The sequence below is a fragment of the Sorex fumeus genome, unplaced genomic scaffold, assembly GCF_029834395.1.
Source record: "Sorex fumeus unplaced genomic scaffold, SorFum_2.1 ptg000002l, whole genome shotgun sequence".
Classification (NCBI taxonomy): Eukaryota; Metazoa; Chordata; class Mammalia; order Eulipotyphla; family Soricidae; genus Sorex; species Sorex fumeus.
The window spans coordinates 28,963,392-28,986,746 of NW_026606059.1; the positions used below are offsets into that span (position 1 = coordinate 28,963,392).

The 23,355-nt window shown below is 43.5% G+C and overlaps 1 protein-coding gene across 4 annotated transcripts in view; it reads left to right on the forward strand.

The window, feature by feature from the left end:
- Positions 1–23,355, forward strand: part of NCOA2 (nuclear receptor coactivator 2) — a 290,336-nt gene that overhangs the window by 203,229 nt on the left and 63,752 nt on the right. For all 4 annotated transcript variants that reach the window (XM_056128060.1, XM_056127915.1, XM_056128128.1 and 1 more), the window contains exon 5: positions 22,505–22,608. In XM_056128060.1, the coding sequence (XP_055984035.1) occupies positions 22,505–22,608 (104 nt within the window). The remainder of the gene's footprint in view (positions 1–22,504; positions 22,609–23,355) is intronic.

Here is a 23,355-nt window from a genome sequence, read left to right on the forward strand (position 1 = left end):
GTTTCTAGCTAGAATAGTTTTTAATATACGAGGTATGGACAGCTGTGTTTTGAGTGTAAAGGATGGGCGATGATGTGTACGATACGGACCTCGGTCTAGGGGCGCACTCAGGCTGTAGAGGACAGGGCCGTGCGCTGAGGCCTGGCTCTGCCTGGGCACTGCTGGCTGGGGCTCCCATACCCCGGCCCTGGAACAGCAGAAGGAAGTTATTTTTGAATCATGAACTAAATGTGTTACAATTTTTTTTCTGTTAAACATCACTCAGAAAAGAAAAACAAGGGGGGGTGGAGCAATAGCACAGCATAGGGCGTTTGCCTTGCACACAGCCGACCCAGGTTCGATTCCCAGCATCCCATATGGTCCCCCAAGCACCGCCAGGAGTGATTCCTGAGTGCAGAGCCAGGAGTAACCCCTGGGCATGGGCTGGGTATGACTCAAAAAGCAAAAAATAAATAAATAAATAAAACATCACTCAGGTATAGATACTGCTCTGCCTTAGAGTCTACAAAGCAGTAGTGGTTTTATCACTAATATCCATCTTCTCTAACCTGTGCTTCAAGTTATAAAAATATACTCAGTTCACATCTTTTGCCTATATGACATAATAAAGTTCTTTTCATATTAAAACATGCAAGTTGTGATCCGTTTAATTCTGTTCCAGATTATTCCCTTGGTGTCGGGGTTAAATGCTCTGACTATCACTATGAATCTGAAAGGTTACGGTACAGTGTTAGGATTTATAAAATTTTAATACTAAATATGCTTCTGTAGGGTTAGAAGTATGTGTCTGAGTTAGGTAAGTCCACTTTTCTCTAGAATCAACATCAGGGCATCAGTTTCTTCCTGCAATAACTTTGTACATCAATACCATAATCGTTAGCACTTGTAACCAAGCTAACAATACTGGGGGATTAGGTCTACTGGCCAACATAATCCTTTGCCTTCAGAACCACTTTTCCTTTCCCCAGTTTTTCTTTCATAATGTTGTTGCTGTGAATCTCTACCTTTTCCCAACTTGTTTGGTTTTCCTTAGGATAATTCACTTGTGTTGCTTCTCCTCTTTGTGCCAATCTCATGAGTCCTGAAGGTTCTTTCTGAGTTCCCCCCCCCCATAACACACACATGCGCCCACATACACACACACACACACACACACACACACACACACACACACATACTTTTTTTTTCTGAATTGGGGTTTTAAAATTGAACTGATTTTCTTAGGGGTTCGACAGTAAAAGATATATTTTTTGTGTTTTAGCTCCACACCAGACCAGCTGACTCCGACCTAACTTCAAAAGGATAGGTACAAAGCCCATCATAGAGATGCCTTTGTAGTTTCAGGATTGTAGGTTTTTCTCCCTTAAGTTCACCGGTGGTTTAAGTTTGAAAAATTGACAATCATTTTTATTCCTGTAGAGTATGTGCTCAGCCTGAATTTTTAAAACCTGCAAGTCTAATTTCCTCAGCAATTGGATTTTCCTGAGAGGATAATATAAAAGACCATTAACCTTCACATTTTTATTTCCAAAATTCTTTTAGCTGTTACACTTCAGAGAACTAATTAGGCCCTGTTAGCATCCTGAGGTGGGTGCATTGTTCCTGGTGTGTTGATGGAAGTTTATTTTGAGTTAAGTAATCAGTTCTTGCCATGTTCAGTCTCTGATGAAAGCATTCTTAGTGAAATCTTAGATAATTAGTCTCTCTTCATTCAGCATTTGGATCAATGCTGTTTCCTGAACTTAACTCTCCAAAGAAGCTGAGTCTTCCAGCTAAATAAATTAAAAACCTCTTAATACCTACAAATTTATAAAATTTATAAATATCCGATTTCTTTTAGTACGCAAATCCCCAGCACTTTAAAGAGATGATCCATTAGCCCTGTTTCGGCCCTGGGCTTGCCCACCACGTGTAACTGACACGAGAGTCCTGGGAGCGTGAGAAGGCTTATCTCCTCTCTCTCAGGTCCTCTCCATCTTATTCTGCTTGTTGTCTTCAACATCTAAAGGGCCACTTTTTGGAAATCAAAATTACAAATGAAAATTAGAAACCAGGTCCCGATCCCATCCTGTGCTGTGCTGTCCACCAGAGGAGGGATCGATTGAGCAACTGCTCACTGTTTTCTCTGGAGGGTTCAGTTCCTCTCACTCTTGCTGAGTCTCTCCAAGGGGAGCCTTTTTGTGGGAAGATGAAGTGGGGGGGGGAGGGGAACAGGATTCTCTGACTAAAGAACTCAGTAGCGTTAGGTTCCAAGGCGGTCCACATCAGGTCAGCTGATTTCCCTATAAGAGAGTCCGTGGTATGAGGGCAGGGTTATGGAGGAAGAGAATAAACAATGTGGATCCCTGGACATTCAAGAACGACTGCCTTGAAGGCAATGCTGGGTGTCTGCGAACCAAGAAGGCCCCTCCCGTCTCCAGCACTGCGCAGTACCCAGAGCCCAGGGATGCCAGTTCAGCTTCGCCTGCCATTCCAGACACCTGATTCAGTTTCTGTGCGTCCCGTCTCTCCACTTGGTCTTGTCCAAAGGGTCAAGAAACAGGTGTTTCCTGTCTAGGAGACAAATGTGCCCTCCCACCCCACCCCCTAATTAAAGAAAGAAGCTAGGGAGATGACAGTAGCCAATAAAAACTAATTCTCAGGCTCTGGTGACAGAACTGAAGCAACCCAGGGGTGGATGTGTTGGGAGTGGGGGGGGGGGGGGGGGAGGCCAGGAGAGGGCTGAAAGGGCCCCGGTGCTGTGGGGGATGGCTGTTGGCACTTGGAGGGTGGACATAGTGAGGTATGACTGTACCCCTAAAACTTACACTCTTGAACCATGGTCTTGAATAAGTAAGTTCTGGCGTTAGGAAAGAAAGGAATTGGCAATTGGTGAACTACTCAGGGTTTATCCCAGTGACAGAAAAATGTATGTTTTCACTGTTTCCAACGATAACTGAAGAAATGAAATGCTGTAGCTGTTAATACTGACTTTCATTATCAATTTAAATGTATTGGTAGGGAAGCCAGAGAAATGACCCTAAATTCATTAACAGCGATGTCTCAAAGAAAACTTCAGTGAAACTTGTTCTTAAAAGTTTCTGCTTTTGAGGGGAGATGCATGTCGAAAGTAGACTATGGACTGAACATGTTTGCCACTCAATGCCTCTTTTGCAGACCACAACACCCAAAAGGAGAGAGAGAACACAGGGGATTGCCCTGCCACAGAGACGGGGGGATGGGGGGATGGGGGTGGGAGGGATATTATCCATGGTGGTGGAAAATGGGCACTGGTGGAGGGATGGGTATCTGATCATTGTATAATTGAAACCAAAGCACAAAAAATTGTAAATCTACAACTTTAAAAAAAATAAAATAAAATAAAGGGGAAAAAAAAAAAAAAAAAAAGTTTCTGCTTTTATCACAAAGGGCTCTCGTTAGAAACTGGTCTGGTTCTCTTTTCATTTTGACTTCACCTTCTGAAGGCTGTCCATTACCTTATTTATTGACTTGTTTAGTTGGGGGAGGACTTTAAGCCACATCTGTCAGTGCTCAGGGGCTAGTTCTAGCTCTCAGTTCGGGAGTGACCCCTGGAGGTGCTCGGGGACTATGTGCAGTGCCAGTGATCAAACTGGGATTGGTGCATGCAAGGCAAGTGCCTTAACCCTGGTCTCTCTCTCTCTCTCTCTCTCTCTCTCTCTCTCTCTCTCTCTCTCTCTTCTCGCTCTCTCTCTGCTTCCCATTTCATTTTTAAAATATGGATGAACAAGCTCACTTTCTTCCGTGTTTTACAGATCTATATATATATATAGATAGATAGATAGATAGATATATCTATATATATATATATATTGAGACGGAAGCGGTCATGGAAGCCCTAGCCAATCAGGGCGTACAAACTCAATACATCAGGATCCTTCGTGAGCTCTATTGCGGATTCACTACCAAGATCTCACCATTCTACAAAGAAGTAATCATCCATATCAAGAGAGGGGTTCGGCAGGGTGATACCATTTCACCAAAACTCTTCAGTGCCACCCTCGAGAACATCATGCGACAACTAGAATGGGAAAACATGGGAGTGAAGATAGATGGTCGGCAACTACACCACCTCCGCTTTGCTGATGACATAGTTCTAATAACACCAAACATCAGCCAAGCAGCACAAATGCTTGCGGACTTTGACCGTGAGTGTGGAAAGGTTGGACTACAGCTGAATCTTACGAAGACAATGTTTATGAGAAACAGCCTTGTTCCTGACGCTCCATTCGCTCTCAACGGAACCACCATCTCCGAATGCAACAGTTATATATACTTAGGTCGAGAAATCAACATGATGAATGACCTGGCACCTGAGTTACGCAGGAGGAAGAGAGCGGCTTGGAATGCCTTCAAGAGCATTGAAGAAATAACTAAAAGGACAAAGAACCTCCAACTACGAGCACATCTCTTTGATTCCACTATTCTTCCTGCATTAACATATGCCTCAGAGACCTGGACCCTACGAAAACAGGATGAGAACACTATTCGGGTCTCTCAAAGAGGAATCGAAAGAACTATGCTTGGAATATCACGATTCACTCAAATGAGAGATAGAATCCGGAGTTCTGATCTTCGTCAACGCTCAAGAATCAGAGACGCTGTCTCATTTGCCAAGACATCAAAAATCAGATGGGCTGGACATGTAATGAGGTTTACAGACAACCGCTGGACTAGAGCCATTACTGATTGGATTCCACGAGACATCAAAAGATCACGTGGACGCCCACCTATAAGATGGTCAGACTTCTTCGTCAAGACCCTAAATGATCGGTTTGAGGCTCTACATGTTCCTAAAACGAACAGATACCATTGGGCTACGCTAGCACGCAACCGTGAGGAATGGAGACGTTACTGGCACCCGCTCGAATAAATCGATGAATAACGGGGATTAAGTGATTAAGTGAAGTGATATATATATATATATTAAATTATTTTAAATGGCCTATCTGTAAAAGTTCTGAGCAAGTTTATGCCTTATTGCCTCTGCAGTTATGAGTGCAGAATGATACAACTTAGTACTTTTTTTTCTGTGGCCCTCATTGTACTTCAGCCTACATTTTGTTATTAAGCCTCGTAATATGCCTGGGAAACAGAGGGGGGGTACTTTGCGAGTGATCATGGATCACTTTGCTGAATCAGCACAGCTCTTCAGCGTTGTGATAAGCTTGAAAAAGATTGAGGTCGTGTACTGACTTGTTCGCAGGAAACCCCATGTGCAGCCAAATAGTTTCCTTGGCAGTACAGAGCTAACAGCTGCCACCGCGCTAGTCTCAGGGAAGCCCATTGTTCCACGGATGCAATAGAAATACAGCCATACAGTTTGTGAAAGCAAACTCGGGCCTAGAATGTATTTGCGGAGCAGGCAGATGATGGTGGCAGACTCTGGCATCACGTGCGGCCCAGGCCTCCGTGGACAGACGCAAGATGCCTTTCTACTCCTGCTGTCTGGCTCTCAGAACTGGGCCACCCCTTGCCATGACTGTCCTCTGGAGCCATTTCCCTGCCTCACCAGAAAGTCGTCGCCCAGCAGGCAGTGTTCAAAAACAGGTTTCTGCAATTCAGGGTGTTCATCTGCTGAAGCGAAACCTGTTCCAGAATGCTGTTAGGTGGAACTCTGTCTGAAGTGTTGATGACCGCCTAAGACTTAAGTCACCTCACATTCGGGAGCTTAAGTAGTGTAATTAAAATTGATAATCGGAGAAATGAATTTCATGAAAAATATTTTATTACTTGGTCGCTGGAGAGATAGAACAGCAGGTAGGGCATTTGCCTTGCACGCGACCGACCTGGGTTCGATTCCCAGCATCCCATATGGTCCCCTGAGCACCGCCAGGAGTGATTCCTGAGTGCAGAGCCAGGAGTAACCCCTGTGCATGGCCAGGTGTGACCCAAAAAGAAAAAAAAACCAAAATATTTTATTTGAAGAATGGTAGGATAAAAAGAAAACATCTCATTTCTAATATATATCCAACAAAACTAATTTTTTAAAAATTTTTATTAGTGAAACACCATAAGGTACAGTTGTAGACTTACAAATTTTTGTGCTTGGATTTCAATTATACAATAATCAAATACTCATCCCTCCACCAGTGCCCATTTTCCACCACCATGGGTCCTAGTATCCCTCCCACCCCCCATCCCCCCGCATCCCACCCTGCCTCTGTGGCAGGGCATTCCCTTTCAACAAAACTAATTTTAAACTTATTTCACCTAGTTAATTCATAGGGAGTAGCTAAATTACTATTATCTCTCTTTCATACTTATAATTAGACAGCTAATTTCATTATGTTTCATAACCTGTATGGGTGATCATCGTTAATCTTTTGTTTTTCTCTTCTTGATCTGACCATTGAATACCTTTGGCACTCTCTCTGTGTCAGTTGTGACTTAAACTTTTCTATAACTTCCGCTGGGGGGGAGGGGAGGAAGTTGTCAGACGTTAAGATGGTCTTAAATTTTTTTCTTCCAGGCAGATTTGAATGCTTCAGCAGTCTTTCTGTTTGGGAGCTTGTACCAAAGACAAAAAACATCCAAGAGAATTACTGAAATTCAGTGACGGTGCTCTGCAAGTCCCCTCCAGTAACTTAAAACATGTTCTGAACAATTGCAGGACAGACACAAAGCGCAGGATTCAGTGGTAGGAAACAGGCAGGGCACCGAAGTGGAGGATCTTTGTCAGTCAAGGCCTTGTTAGTTCAGCTGGTCCTCATTGTGCCCCCCACCACAGCCCCCGCCAGCCACCCCCTTTACTTGGTGACCACTTTCTTCCTTCTCTTCTGGACCTCGCAATCTCCAGTAGCTGCTGTGTTCAAGGGCCGCACCATGCCCTGCTGCCCGGTGAGGCACATCATTTCTTAGTGAAGCTGACCCTTGTTTTCCTTTAATTGCCTGCTGCTTTAAATAGTTGGGGAACATTGGTTGATGATTCACTGCCACTCCTGCCTAAATTGGAGAGATTTCATGTCACAAGGTATTTAAAGGGTCACATAAATCTATTTCTTTTTGTCATGATGGAGCATAGTAACTACCGAAGGAATATTTGACAGTCCCTTTTCTAAAAGGTTTTTGATATAAAGGAGCGACGATCATCATAAAGTAACTGCAGAGTTTTGAAAATTGGGAAATCTTCTTTCAGATTGCTTCCCAAATACTTCACAGTCTTTTGTTTCCTTATTCTCTTTGTCTCGTCTCTTAAACTAAATGCAGTGATTTTTTTTTTTGCCACAGTCAGACAAAAGTGTATATGGGTGTGGGAACCCTACAAATACAAGTCAGGTTTCGCTTTGTCATATAGTCAGACCTTCCTTTAAAACACAGGTTAGTGAGGTCGGGCATTTAGCTCAGTGGAGAGTGTGCCTCGTGTGGTCAGTCTCGCCCAAAAAAAAAAATGGAGGGAAAATTTTTTAGTGATATATATTTAACTAGTAATCAGAACCTATATTTTACTGGCTTTTGCTTCACATCTGATACAGACGGTTGAAGTTTCCGTCCTGAGGTGAGCGGCCTTTCCTAAAAGGAGCCCTGAGGCTCTGGCCTTACCCCTCTCCACACTGGGTCTCCTTGGGCAGCCTGGATGGTCCCATATCTTGCTACGGCCCCCGCTCGTAAATGCCATCGCGAGATTAGTTTGTGGGGATGGGAGTACCCATACTGTAATACGGCAAATGGGGGAAGAGGAAATGTGAGCCCAGATTAGTCTATCTCAAGCATTGGAATGGAATAAACTTCTGTTTCTGTAAATGGTAGTTTGGGGGAGGGGTAAGGCACTTGCCTGGCATGGCTATAGCAACCACACTCGAGTACCCCCTCCCCCCCATTTATGGTTCCCTGAGCACTACCTGGATATGCCCCCATCCCTAGAACAAAAGATATTTTGTATTTTCTCCCACAAAAGTTCTGTTTTGGAGGCTTTTTCTTCAAGCCCATCTAAAATAGGCATCTCGCTAGCTTGTCTCTGTTTCTTTGCCCGTGTTCTCTCCAGAACACTCCCTCCTCCCATCTCATCTCCTCACATCTTTCTAAGTAAGTTTCAGTCAAATTATCTTGCTTCACTGTAGCACTGTCCTCCCGTTGTTCATCAGTTTGCTCGAGCGGGCACCAGCAACATCTCCATTGTGAGACTTGTTACTGTTTTTGGCATATCGAATATGCCACGGGGAGCTTGCCAGGCTTTGCCGTGCGGGCGGGATGTTTTCGGTAGCTTGCTGGGCTCTCGGAGAGGGATGGAGGAATCGAACTCAGGTCAGCTGCATGTAAGGCAAACGCCCTACCCGCTATGCTATTGTTCCAGCCCCATCTTGCTTCACAGAAAACAAATAAAGTTCTTTCCTTGTGCCCATAAACTTCGTGACATTTAAACTCTTCTTAGACCCAGAATTGTTCATTTTTCGTTCCCTCTTTTCTTCCTAAAGCCCGGGAGAATAAATTTACACTTCTTGCCCAAAGTCGGATTTCTCTGGAATGGGTATATAAAAATTTTTTCAGGTCTGGTATTTATGTCTTGCGCAATTTTTTTTAAACTATTAGGTAGTTTTATTCCCAAAGTAACTATCAGTGGTGGTTGCAGAACAGTACATTTTGCCTTTAGTAATTGTTCCAAAGATCTGAAATGAGTTTGAGATGAGACCTATGCTCTTAAAAGCTGCTTCTTTTCCTTCCCAAACATCCACATAGGAATTACCTCGTGTGTGGTTTTGTCTTAGTCATTAACCAGCGTAGTTGATCTAGACAGCCTCGTTTTCAGCTGCTAGAAAGTTGTCCTCTATTGGAGCCGCGGTGGTGCAAAGTGTACAGTTTTCTGGGGACTGAGGGGCCAGGTCCTGTAGCCCCGGGAATGGCCTCTTCCCCCTTCGCCCCTGCCTGGTCCTTGGCTCCTGGGCACTCTCATCAGACTTCCCCATCGCCCCTGCCTGGTCCTTGGCTCCTGGGCACTCTCATCAGACTTCCCCAGCTACTTCCCTGGTCTCAACTCCCATCGCTTCGTCCCTGAAGAGCCTGCTCGCCCCACGTCCCTCGCCTTCTGTGGCTGGTCAGGGCCATTACGTTCCATATAATTATGCAGAGTTCTCTCATTGTCATCAGTGCTTTCGTGTCTCTACTGGGATGATATGATTTAGCATAATTCAATGTTTGGGTCTCTAAATTGGATAATGTTACGTTCTCTTAGCAGCTTCCTGCGCTAGACGGCTGTAGATTGAGTTGAGCACACCTGGCTTCTGAAAAGCTCCTTGGTCCCTCCGTGGTGGCTCAGGCAGGCAGAATGCAGCAGGGCCCCTCACACCCTGTGTGGCGTGGTGAGGTGGGAGAGTCCCCGCTCAGCTAGCTGCCAGGTGTCTGAAGTGATGAACTGGAAGGAAAAAATAAGCAGATGAGCTGGAGATCCTGTCTGGAAAACCCGAGCTTACACCGGGGAGTGGCTTACACCGGGGAGGGGCCCATGGGACACTGCAGGGAGGGAGGCGGGCTCTCGGGATGGGTGTGGTATTGGAGTCATGTATGCAGGAGAAGTATGACAAACTGTGCTGTAAATCTCAGTCCCTCAATAGGAAGGTATTAAAATAATAATAATAATAAAGTATCCAGTATGACCAGAAAAAAAAAAAAGAGAAAAGCTAGCAGGTGTGACAGCTGCAGTATACAGAGAGCGAGGGGTGTGCCGATGGCAGGGATGCAGCGAGCACCGAGCACCTGGGCATGGGAGCCAGGTTCCCTGGGACAGATGGAGGCAGGCCCGGGTGCCCCTCGGCCCCTGTGTTCCCTGACAGGAGTCCCCGGAACCCATCGACGAAGTGAAGGCTTGAGGGTGAGGTCCTGTGAGTACCACAGTGAGGATCTGTGAACTGCCCCCACCCACCCTCCCACCTGGCGACGGCTGGCTGTCCCTCTCCACCCCTCCACCCGCCCAGCCCTCCTCCCCGTGCAGTGAGCTGTCTGCCAGTCCCTGAGCGCACAAAGTTGAATAAAACAAGAGTCGTGCCATCCTCTCCAGAGACTGCCGCCCTCCCGTGGCCCAGCTGCACGTTCTGGTTGGCGCTCCTGGCGCGGGCCGTGACCCTGTCCCCAGAGGCTCCCGCCCCTGCTCGCCCTCTGCACGGGCAGGAAGGCGTGATGAAGCGCCCTTTGGGGTACAAACCAAACGGTGATTCCTTCCGAGAAAATCCCAGGTGACCACAGCTCCCGTGATATCCAGACTGCTTTGTAAAATGCAGGCGTTTATAACTTCTCGACGACGGCAGTATGGATGAATAAAGGTGGTCTCTCCGTGTGCTTCTTCATGTTTCAGAAGTGGAAAGAGCATGGGCAGCAACCATAGGAATGACCCGGGTCCCCCACATGTGGGCTAACCCTTATCTTCCCCCATAACTATTGCACCTGATACTAGACTCCCCAAACCCGTCTTAAATTAAGCCTCCATTATCTTACGTACATAGCTCTTTGGATCCCTATGATGGACTGGTTGTGATTTTTCAGATCCTGTCTGTCCAGAGTTCCGCACCACAGTTCAGCATCAAACACAAGCATTATTGAGCACCTACTGCCTACCTGGTGGTGGAGAGAAAGATCTGTCAGCCAGTGGGGCAGTGAAAGAGACAGGCGGGAAAATCGGTCAGTCAGTCAAAGGCACTGGGGTGAGAGACTGTTCCGGTGCGGGTGAACACAGGGCCACGCAGAACCACAGAGGAGGGCACCTCATCTGGGATGAGCTTCTGGCTACAGTATTGGGGTCTTACGGAGAACTGGGCAGGACACAAATGCAAGTGGAATTGTGTGAGAAGGGCTTGAAATCTGGAAATAGTAGGATGCACTGGGGGCTGTAAATAATAATAACATGATAAGCTTATTGGGAACTGGAACTTGCTGTGCCAGCGAACTGATAATCCAGGAGATCATATTTGCCCTGCTAGAATTTAGTCTTTTAGAAGGCGGGAGTGATGTAGTACAATGGGTAGGATACTTGCCTTGCACCTGGCCAGGCCGGGCTCAATCCCTAGCATCCATGTGGCCCCCTGAGCACCACCAGTAGCAAATCCTGAGCACTTCCAGGTATGCTCCCCCCCAAAAGGTAAACATATAAAACAATTTAATCTTTTTAGAAGGATTTCGGGGGGGGGGGGTAAATGTAATTTGTATTTTCACGTCTTTCAGAAAGTGTATTAAGTGCTCCTATACTATGATTCACATGGCCTTGCTTGTTGACATATGTATTTGAAAGAAATCTTTTATTTAGTTTGGTCTTTCAGAAGATTGCGTCTCAATATTCTGAATTAGTGCTTATTAGAACTGCTCACTTTTCCTCTAAACCCAGTGATTTTTTTTCCTAGCTGCCTTCATCTAGTTCTCTATTTCCTGTGTCCGATAGCTCCCACAGCTTTAGCTAGTCGCGTCCTGTGAGTTAGATTCACTCGGAATAAGTAGTTTTCCTAATTTACGTTGTCCTCATTTCTCAGTACCCTGTAACTGTAAAAGATTCTAATAGAGGCCTGCTGTTATGACATTGGGGAGTGACAGAATGCTGACATAAGTTTAATGGCATGTCCTGTTGCCTTTCACTTGATTACCTTGAAGTATTTCTGCAGCCATGTTTCCATGGGCTTGAAAGTGTTTTTCCACTGTCTGGGACCTACGAGTGTCTGGGTTTTTTTTCTTCTGATCTATAAACTCCTACAGTATAAACATATTGGTACAATTTATACATTATTCACACTATTTCACCCGCCACTAAATTCAATACGATAGGTAAGTACTAAATTAAAAAAATGATAATAATTGATTTGCTGATAAAGAGCTTCTACAGAGCATTTTCTGGCTAGACAGAGCCAGTCTATTCTGGCCACTGGCTTCTCCGCCTGATAAGTGTGGAACAGTCATTTGAAAACTAGGGCCTATATCTTGTAAACCTGAGACACGACTGTTGGTTCTAAGTAGCCAGGCCTTACCTTAGCACGAAAAGTAAACTATGTCTGAGACTTTCGCCAGAGGAAATGGTGGGGTTTTGCGGAGCATTGAGTAACAGCTGATTTTGCCGTTTTCTTCACGTTGAGGGGAAGCCATGATGCGTTAACAAGCTCAGTGTCAGAAAGAGAGGGAGGCAACTTGGGGCTTAGGTTCTCCCCACTCCTCAAGAAAGTGCAGCTGCGCATTTTTAATATGCACGGCAGGAGATTTCAGCAGCTTGATGATATATAGTGCATTAATGTTGAAAAGATAAACACATTTGGAGAGCACAGGAAGGGCCTTGTGTTTTTATGTTAGCAGAATGCTTCCTAATGAATAAGAATGTGCCGGCTTCACAGAGCCATATGGCAGCTTTTCTAATTTTAGTTGGGTGCAGATGCATAATTCTCTGGTTTTACCTTCTAGAACCTTTGAGATGCTACATAACTTTTTTTCCTATAACATTTAATCTGCACCGCTCGGCCAGCAGCTGCCTGTCATTGTTTTAATGACGTCTTTGCTCTGCCTGGTTCCTGCCACTGCAGGGCTTGACAGTCACTTCACCTGAAATCAGCCCGCTCCCAAGTGCAAGAAGAGATGGAAATTGTGGATTTATTCCCACTAGGCTCCTAAAAATTTGTTGTGGAGGTGATTGGAGCGTGTTTTACGTCAGTCTACTGAAAAATTGATAGATTTCTGTTTGAGTGATTTTACATATTTTAAAGCAGTGGAATTAATTACGGAAGCTGCATAAAGTATTAGGTTCCATTTTAGTCAAATATTCTAATCCTTTCAATAACAATACTGCAGTAAAAATATCCATCCTCCTTCTTGACCGAACATAAAACTGTTAAACCTCTACTGGATCTTACATACCAGGGGGGTCTAAACATGGACAGTGCTCACATTTATTTTTTCTACATATGTATAAATACTCTCTGAAACATCTTTGGGGTGCCATATTTTGGAGTGGATAATTGGTATTTGTTTGAAATCTGACTTTGTAAACTACCATGTTTCCATAGACTCTTCAGATGATGGGAGAGAAACATCCACGTGTTTGCCGGTGTCTAAATGTTCGAGTTACCCAGGCCCTCTAATAGGCAGTCATTAAACAGCATTTAGGTTTCTCAGCCATCAGCGGTGGCTGTGGCTGGAGTTTGAACAATTATGTGACTGTCCCCTGAGCCGAGACTGCTGTCTCCAGGTGGAGATAGAATTGTGCTTTGTGGAAAGGCCCTTTGAGTGTATGTTCTCAGTCCAGTTGCTTAACAAACAAATAGAGGAGACTACCTAATATCATAAGATTCAGGGAGTTCTGAAAATTGATAAGGTTGGAGAAGAAAATGTAAAATTCTTTCTTCAACGCTATTTGTAATTTACAAATAGGTAATTTTACTTTTTTAAGAGTTTTTTTTTTTTTCTGAAATCAGTTTTAGGTTTACTGCTCTTCTCACGAGACAACTTAAATTTTACTTTCAAATGTATGCCTGTCGATGCCAATAATACTGAGCAATTTATCTCAATTGCCTTCAAACGTTACCTGTTTTTCTTTCTTATATTTAAAGCACTTTAGAGATCGCATGCTTCCCTGTTCACCTTTCATATTCCGAGAGAAATCACAAGTAATAACATGCATTTTTTAAAAAGCTTATAGAATATAATATTAATGATTTCCCCCTGAGTTTGTAGTATGACTCATCTTAACATGGTCCCTGAAGAGATGGGGTTTGTTCTTTGCTTTGAAACTGGAAATCTAATTAATTGGTATTGGATTTCTGGAGTGCAGGCGAATGGAGGGGGGAGCTGGCTAGGATTGCTCTTCAGCAGCCCCCCGGGGGAGAGACGCTTCCCCCCAAGATTGTAGAGGCAGCCTTGGACGGTCTCTGCTTAGGGCTTTGCTTTGTAAGAACCGTGCTTTGAAAGGATCAGAGCTATTGTATCATGTTTTTATCTTTAGGGAATGAGGAGGACGGAAAGAATAGAATTATTGTTTTCATTGTTATTCTCTTAGGTTACATTCTTTATCTAAAAAACATATAACAGTTAAGCCACAGCAGGAAGAAACAGAAGTCAAGGCATGGAGGAGAAATCTTTTTGTAGACTCTGAAAATTCCGTTTTTTTCATCTCTCTGATTTAAGAGCTCAATCTGTAATAATAAGATTTCCTAAGATTTTGATTATACGAAATGAAACTCAGGGATGAGCTTTCTGCTCTTGAGTTGCTCAAGGATATTTTTATAACAATATATTTTTATGGCTAATGGCTGCAAAATATAGAAAAGTAAATATAATTTGTGACCACTGTGAAAGCTGCCTGATTTAAAACTATTAAATAGTATGTTTTAGCATAATAATGTTGTGCTTGCAGAAGTATAAATATATTTAAGGATTTGGGCTTTTATTTATATCTGGCACATAAAAATAGAATACTCATTACTGAAATTCTCCATCAAGATACCAGTATATGTCTGGATAACATGATGTATATCTCAAAATAGTCCCTTTTTTTCTTTCTTTTTAATTTTTAGGTCCAACCGAACATTGAGCAGAGGTACTTATTACTTCATGAAAACTACCCAAATCACAGATTAGTGGCTATGTTGATGTAAATTCTAGTTACACTACTTGGGTATTTTATGTCACTTCATGTTATTGATTCCATTTTATTTTTACTTCTATGTATTCATTTATTTTGTGGTGCTAGAGACAGAACCCAAAGCTTTGTACATGTAAGACCAGTACTGTACGACTGACCTGCGTCTCTAGCCCTGATGTACTTATTTTGAATATTGAGCAACAGTTAAAACACAGATTCAGTGCAGAATTGAATAATAGGGGGTAAATGAGCTGGAAAGTACACATACCCAAGTATTTTGTGATGACAGACATGAGGTGCCCTAAATTCTGTTTACCTTCTTGTCTCTTTATTTCTTTGCTCTCTGAATAGTGAAATTTCCTAGTTTTATAGCATATGAAGAGTGAATATATATAAACCTTGCAACATTTTTCTCTAATAAGTTTTCTAATCTAGTTTTACTGAAAGTTTTCTTTCAAAGCGTAAGTACTAAAGAAATTTTCTTTTAAGTATTTTTCATTGTGTAATTTTGTTTATTTCATTTAGCAGAAATTTATTACGTGATTATCAGCGCAATACCCATAATTTGCGCTGAATTTGTCTAAAACAAGACACTGTTCTTTTCCTCTTTTATCTACAGTTTTAAACAGACTCAGACTGCTCACATAAGGATAAGAACATACACACTTTTCTAGCACACTAAATGGATTAATGAGGAAAATAGGGGGAACCAAAATACTACTTTAAAAAAAAAAAGGAATTTTAAGTTGACCTGAGAAATTTTGTTTCATTTGCCAAACATTCAGCTTCAACTTAAATAGATAGGGGTGGGGCAAGGGTGTGTGTGTGTGTGTGTGGTGGGGGGGGGGATCTTGGCACACCTGGCAGTGCTCAGGGCTTACTCCTGGCTCTGTGCTCAGGGATCATTCCTGGTGGGCTCAGGGGGGCTCTGTGGGGTGTCGGGGATCAATCCAAAGGCTTCCACGTGCATGGGAAATTCTCTACCACCCTACTATCACTCCAGCCCTTAGATTTTTTTTAACCACTATTTTTTAACACTGATTTGCAGAATTCAGGCTAAGATTTCCTAGGAGCCTGGTGCCATATGGCCATTCTGACTGGATTCCTCTGCTTTTGCCACCCCCTGGCCTATCCTGCAGAATCTACTTCAGTTACATTGCATGTGAAATATTCTTAGTTGTGTCTAATCTCCTTTGGTGGTGGTTTGGGTTTTTGGGTCAGGCCTCACAATGCTCTCTCACCAGCCCATGTCCAGTTTTTGAATTTCACAGTTCTCATAGTTTAGCCCTAAATTGTGTTTATTTGGGTTGTAATCATTTTGCCTCCTGGGGTTAAATGGAAGCTCCTAGTTTATAAGGGTTATTTACTTTACTTTTCACGCTACCTTATACCATAGACACAGAGCCATGGGTACCTCTGAATTAATTCCATTGTTGCTGTTGATTTCCTCTTGGTGGCCATTCATTCTCTGTGATTATCTGTTGATTGCTCAGTTTCTCCTTTTAATGATTTATTACAAATTATTTTTGAAGATAATAATTTAAATCCAGACTTCCAGTAGTGCCCAAACATAATCTGTGAGCTCTAAATCATCTTCTAATTTAAAGTTGGCCCCTCTTCTAAATCACATTTCATCTGTTCATTCCTAAAAGTTTAAAAAAAAGAAAGAAAAAGAGATTTTGATCCTGATTTGTGATACAAAAATCCAAAACTCTAAAAACTTCAAAACTCTTAAAAACCCCAAAACTCTATGCCTGAGCATGTTGGTGCAACATTTAAAGTTTATCAGTGTTGGGGCTGGAGTGATAGCACAGCGGGTAGGGCATTTGCCTTGCACTCGGCTGATCGGGGTTCAATTATCAGCATCCCATATGGTCCCCTCGGGCACTGCCAGGAGTAATTCCTGAGTGAAGAGTAACCCCTGTGCGTCGCTGGGTGTGACCAAATAAATAAATAAATAAAGTTTATCCGTGTTGAAGGACCTTCCTGAATTCTTTTCTTTTTTTTTTTAATAGAATACTTTATTTACGCACTTTACGAAGTTTGTGAACCATAGTTCATATCTTTGCAATGGGCTTTCAATGTTCAAACACCATCCCTCTACCAGACTGACCTTCCCTCCACCATTGTCCCAGTTTTCCCATCCATCCCCAAGCCGGCCCCCTTGGCAGGCACACAATAATTTATTTTACATTGCTAGCTGCAACTAATGGCCGACTAAAAGGAATTATCAAAAATACTTCAGTGAAAGGAAATATATGAAATTATTCTGTCTCATCAAGTGGTTAAGTCCTTATCTGAGGGTTCACCAAGCTGTTTGCTACTAGCCTTCTGTGTTACTGTTTTTGTTGCGTTGAGTTGAGTTGGCTTCAGTGCTACTTTCCCATCTCACTTGGTGCGCTCCTACTGGAGTTGAGTGTTGTGGCATTCAAACCTGTAGAGCCAGGCCAGTGAGTCGAGAAGGCAGCAACTGTGGGAGCTGGGCATGGCTGCCAGTGCTTCTGGACTCTGTGGGGTTTGAGGAGGTGGGGGATGCCCACCCCAACTCCAAGAGGATCCCAGTGTACTCAGCCCGGACACTGAGTACCTGGAATTTGGTATGATTAGGTGTCTCTGCGGAGATTATTAGTGAAGCACTGGAGGTGATCTGTTGGCACAGCAACGGGGGTGGGGGGCTGCTGTGGCTTTGGCAGGGTGGGGACTTGCCCCACCTCCCTGCTGAGGGTACCCCAGAGTTTTCCAGTGGGAGACCATTGTGTCCATGAATTTTAACTGGTTGGATTGCATCTCCTTGGAGATTTTGTTGTGGATTTGGAAGAGCAGGGCCGGTGGGTGAATCTACATCATGGCTGTGGGAAGTGGGCCGACTTGGACTTTCTACATATGATTTCCACAAAACTTTAGGGGATGAAACTCGGAGACATTTTGATCTTCAGAATGATTATCAGATATTAAAAGCATTTCATAAAGTAATATGGATGTCTTAAAAAGCCTTGAGGCAGGGGAAATGGCCAACCTAGGTTTGATCCCCAGCACGGGCCCTTGCATTGAATCACTGGCTGAGAACTGGGAGAGGGGAACCCTGGACCTCATGAGCATGGGGGGTGGGGCGCAGGGGAGACTGCGAAATAGGTTACTGTCACATTGTTACATTGTATTTATTTTTGCCCTAAAGTCCAGCACAGGAAACTACTATTGTGATCTCAGAATTTCATGTGACAAATGGTGCAATGTTTTCAAATACCTGTGATAGATAAGGAGCTGCCTTTGCAATTGGTGGCTCTTGCTTAATGTCTCACTCTCACCCTACCTTAATTAACTGAAGTCCTTCTTTAAGAAGAATGAAACCAGTTTTAACCGAAAGGAGAACTTAGGATCCAGAGCCATGAGATGTCTTGGAATTTAGGCAAAACAAAATAATCTGTTATTTAAGACCCGTTATCGCATGGAAACTTAATTTCCCAGTTTAGTAACGCTGCCCATCTATTTCATTCCTTACCCCCCTGCAAGGGGCTGGAGCAATAGCACAGCGGTAAGGCGTTTGCCTTGCGCTCAGCCAGCCTGGCCGAGCCGGGTTCGATTCCTCCGCCCCTCTCGGAGAGCCCAGCAAGCTGCCGAGAGTATCTTGCCTGCACGGCAAAGCCTGTCAAAGCTACCTGTGATGTATTCGATATGCCAAACACAGTAACAACAAGTCTCAAAATGGAGATGTTACTGGGCCCGCTCGAGCAAAATCGAGGAACAACGGGAGGACAGTGTTGACCCCCTGCAAGGGGTTTTTCCCCACTTAGCCTTTTTTGGCAGAGAGAGGGTAAGAGGCAGTGATACCTGGAGGTCCCTTTCAGCAACCGGGCCTGTTGCTGAAACCTAATTCAGGGCATGCACTTTAATCCTTGACTCTCTCGCCCTGCTCACCCAGCCTTGACTCTGTCTGCTTTTGTGCTTCAGGAAGTAAGTGCCTACAGAGGGTCTAGTTTGTCAGTCTTCCACTGACCAATGTCTAGTGAAAAACCTACTCTGAAATAGAGGCAGTCCTTGTCTCTGCAGATGCAAACAATGACTCAAGAAATTTAAAAAAAGGAAAAGGAAAAAGAAATCCAGGAAAGTCTCAATCACAGAGTAACAGCAGCTGAGGGAAAAATTAGTGAACCCCAAGACAAGATGCAGGAAACCTAGAAAACAACAGGATGTGGGGAAAATTCTGAGCACACCAGAGAACTATGGGATAAGATCAGGAAAAAACGATCTAACAACCCCTGGAGGGGCTGGAACAGTAGAAGGGGCTTATGCATTGCACATAGCCAACCCAAATTCAGTCCCCAGCACCATGTGTGGTCCCCCAAGCACCGCCAGGAGTGATCCCTGAGTGCGAAGCTAGGAATACGCCCTGAACACTGCCAGGTGTGGCCCAAAAAAGAAAAATTAATAATAATAACTAGAGTCCCTGGAGAATAGGAAGATAGGAAGGTGAATTCAACAAAGAACCACTAGTCAAAGAAATCAGAGATAAGAATTTTCCAGACTTGAGAAGTGTTGCACCCAGATTTAAGATCCCCAAATTTCCCAAACTAAAATAGATGTCAATAGAAAAACTCCAAGACATGTTGTAATCACAATGGCAGAAGCCAGAGCCAGGGACGAAAACAGCAAGATCAAAGAAGAAATTTAACAAACAAAGGAATTCCCTAAAGAAATACAACAGATTTATCAAGTGAGACTCTACAGGCCAGAAGAGAATGGTGGCATCTAGTTTTTGTCTTGTTTCTAACCTTTAAGCGAAATGAACACCCCATCAGAAATGCTCTACCCAACTAGATTATCATTCAGATTTGAAGGAATGATGCAAAGTGTCATGGACAAGACACATCGGAGACAGTTCCTGCTCTTGAAACCAGCTTTGCAAGAAACACCAAAGGTCTTTTAAAGACACAACAGGCTTCCCAGCACTTCTCCATTATGTATGGCATTCCCTCATGACACAGTTTCCCTCCACTAGATTAAGGAAGGTCTGTTCCGAACATGATTGCCACTCAATGCCTCTTTTGCAAACCACAGCACCCAAAAGGAGAGAGAGAACAAAAGGGAATGCCCTGCCACAGAGGCAGGGTGGGATGGGGGAGATGGGGGGTGGGAGGGATACTGGGATTCGTGGTGGTGGGAAATGGGCACTGGTGGAGGGATGGGTATTTGATCATCGTATAATTGAAACCCAAGTACAAAAATTTGTAAGTCTACAACTGTATCTCATGGTGTTTCACTAATAAAAAAAAAGTCTGTTTACTTCTGGCTTGCTCAGGGTTTTATACTCTTTAAATAATTAATGTTTCATTTATTTTGAATGTTCTTTCTATGTCTATACAAGTATGGGTTTTATGTCTATAGGGTTTTGTGTTTTACTTATTAGATGCAGATTCTTAAGCATTATCTTTAATATAATATTTTCTAACTTAAAGCCAACATTGCCTTTAAGGGTAAAAAACTTTTATACTTTTAGAGGCCTATTCATTTTTTTCTTTTAAACTTTTTAAATTCATCTCACTCCTGTGAAATCATATGTAGGATTTTATCTATTTCATGTATATTTTAAAATGCATTAGCAGAAACTTATACAGTTTTTAAAATGTATGTTATCTATAAGAAAAAGTTATTTTTTTGAAAAAAGTAATTTTATCAACTTACCATAAGGTCTCTCTCAAATGTAAGACATAAACATAGTAAGGGAACAACCAACAGCCAAAGGCAACAGAATTAGAAGTTTTGTCTAGAAGACTTCGTGTGCAGGGAGTGGGCGGTGGATAGAAGTCTTCAGGATATGGGTGAGGCAGCGGGCCCTCTGGTGATGGGTGCGGTATCAAAATGATATATGCTTAGAAAGTTTTGTAAGTCCAGCAACTCAATAAAATGCAGTGAGTTTTGGTGGGGGGGGGGGGGGTTGGACAGTGGCTAAGAAGAAAAATGAAGACTGACAAATAGTCACAAAACTGTGTTAAAAAGGTCTACCACAAAAGTCAGCTTTCTCTCGGTGGTCACAATTTTATTTTTTATTTTTTGGTTTTTGGGCCACACCCAGCAGTGCTCAGGGCTTACTCCTGGCTCTGCACTCAGGGTCAGTCCTGACAGGGCTCGGGGGACAATAAAGGGAGCCTGGGATTGAACTCGGATCTGCCGTGTGCAAGGCAAGTGCCTCCTGTGCTATTGATCTGGCCCTGCTGATCACACTTTAGCTCTGAGAAGGTGAATCAGGAGTGCAGCAGAGTGATTGAAAATGCAGGTACAGTCTCCTTACGGCAAGCTCTGCCAAGAAATTCCGAGATTTGGAACTCAGTAAAGAAGAGCTAGTAAATGAAGATATGCTAGTAGTACATTACACTTGTAACCCGTTCGGTAGTTTTTTGTTTCTTTTTCTGTTTTGCTTTTTGGGTCACACCCAGTGATGCACAGAGGTTACTCCTGGTTCATGCACTCAGGAATTACTCCTGGCAGTGCTCAGGGGACCATATAGGATGTTCGGAATCAAACCCCGGTTGGCCGCATGCAAGGCAAACGCCCTACCCGCTGTGCTATTGCTCCAGTCCCTACAACCCATTGGGTAGTTTTTAAAGCATGTCTTTCCTGTCATCCCACTTACTTTGTCACAGTGCACAGTGTGTAGAAGGCAGGTGAGAAAACTAAGCCCTTCAAAGGTTGAAGTGACTTGCTCTGACTTACACTGTGTGAAGTGACTGAGCTGAGACTTGAACTCCACAGGCCATCCTGTCTTTCCTTATCCAGGGATAATAGACATGCGGAAGTTCTCCATCCTGGAAGCTTCATGATTTGGAGGGCCTCTACAACGCCTAATTATTTTCTAGGGTCCTTGGGACATTAAACTGTACATTTTCAGAATAACTCATAAAAATCTTTTGACAACAAAAAAAAGGAGTAACAAGGTTGAGGCAGGGAAGTGGGGTTTTAAAAAACACAAGGGGCAACAGAATACTAGGGTCATGAAACGTAGGTTGAGCTTGTGCACTAAATGGATTTAGTTTTATTTGCATTTAATCACAGTGGTAACATGCAGTGTAAATCAGTATATAATTTATTCCAGTACACATAATTGGCACGTTAGCACATTGTTTCTGTGTTGTTTTCTAGCAGGTTGCTGATCGGTATCTGTTACGCCTTAAAGTTTTTTTAGTGTCCTAGAAAAAAACTAATTTCATATGTATTGATAAATAGGCTCTTCTCTGTTAAGAGCGATTTTCCATGATGGAATGTCTTCTTGGCCCTTGTGGCTCTGAAAACTGCTCGGCACATTTAAATCCAGGAGCGCATATAATGTAACCTCTGTGTTAGACGAAGGGTCAGCCTTTGAAATTTACCTCTTCTCCTGCCTCAAGTCATCAAGCACTGAAACAGGACAAGGAAGCCAGTCTTTCTGGCCACTTTCTGTGTGGAATGTTAGAAGTGGTGGGACCCTGCAAGCGTCAGGCAGTCATTACAGGGTCACATGGGAGCCACCACGGGCGGGTTACGACTCATTTCTTCAACTTGTGCCAATGTAGCTCGGATTGTGCTGCTGAGTTTTGGAACAACAGACCCTCCCTTTTCTTGCTTTGGGGAATCTCTTGAGTAGAAACTTAACTGTGCCATAGGATATGACAGTTGTACAGTTCCGGGTGGGGTGGGGGTGGGGGAGTGTTGCTTGCCGGGAACTAGGAGGAAATCAAACAACTCATTTCTTTAAGCAGCCTGAATAGAGGATCTGCGCCCCGGGATCTGGAGGGGAGAAGGCAGTATTCTGCAGTCCACTTGGATTCGTTTTGCCCACTCAGTGGCAGTGTGGGTATACACTCTGGCTCTCTTACAGCCAGACTAGAGATTCTCAAAATCATTACAGTTAAAATATTTCTGTGGCTTTCTATCCTTGAAATAGCTCTGCCATTTAATTCATTCTTATGTTTGTTCCAGAGAAAACAGCAGCCACCAACATAGATGAAGTACAGAAGTCGGATGTCTCATCCACAGGGCAGGGGGTCATCGACAAGGATGCGCTGGGGCCCATGATGCTTGAGGTAGAAAATGCTTGTTTTGGTTCTGGATGTTGCACTGTTTTTCACACTGTATTTTACGTTGTGACAATGAATGTTCAGGTATAGAACGACCAGTATGAATCTAAGCATAATCTATACTTGTTATTTTCAGGGTTGAAGTACCACTGACTTTTTCCATTTATCTATGTTCTGATTCCTGAATCTAGAATATCTGCATTTCAGATTAATATTTTAGATAAAATTATCTAGATTAATTCTAATACGGACATGGACAGACTTTCCCTGCCAGTTAATGTCATTTCAGAAAACCATGTGCATAGTTTCATTAAATTCGATTGTAGTATTGTCCCCTGAGCACCACCAGGAGTGGTTCCTGAGCACAAAGCAAGAGTAAGCCCTGAGCACTGCTGGGTGTGGCCAACCCACCCCTCCTCCCTAAGCCCTACCCGCCCCCACATACACAGACCCACAATGAATTCTGTTGGGTTACAATATGGTTTCAAATGCTCCCAAGTGTTTTTTTTTATTTTATTTTGCTTTTTGGGTCATACCCAGCAATGCACAAGGGTTCCTCCTGGCTCTCTACTCAGGAATTATTCCTGGCAGTGCTCAGGGGACCACGTGGGATGCTGGGAATCGAACCCGGGTTGGCTGCATGCAAGGCAGATGCCCTACCTGCTGTGCTTCATTCCAGCTCTGCTCCCAAAATTCTTAAGCATTGCATATGCCTTATACATTCACATATATGTATATAGGTGTGTGTTAAAA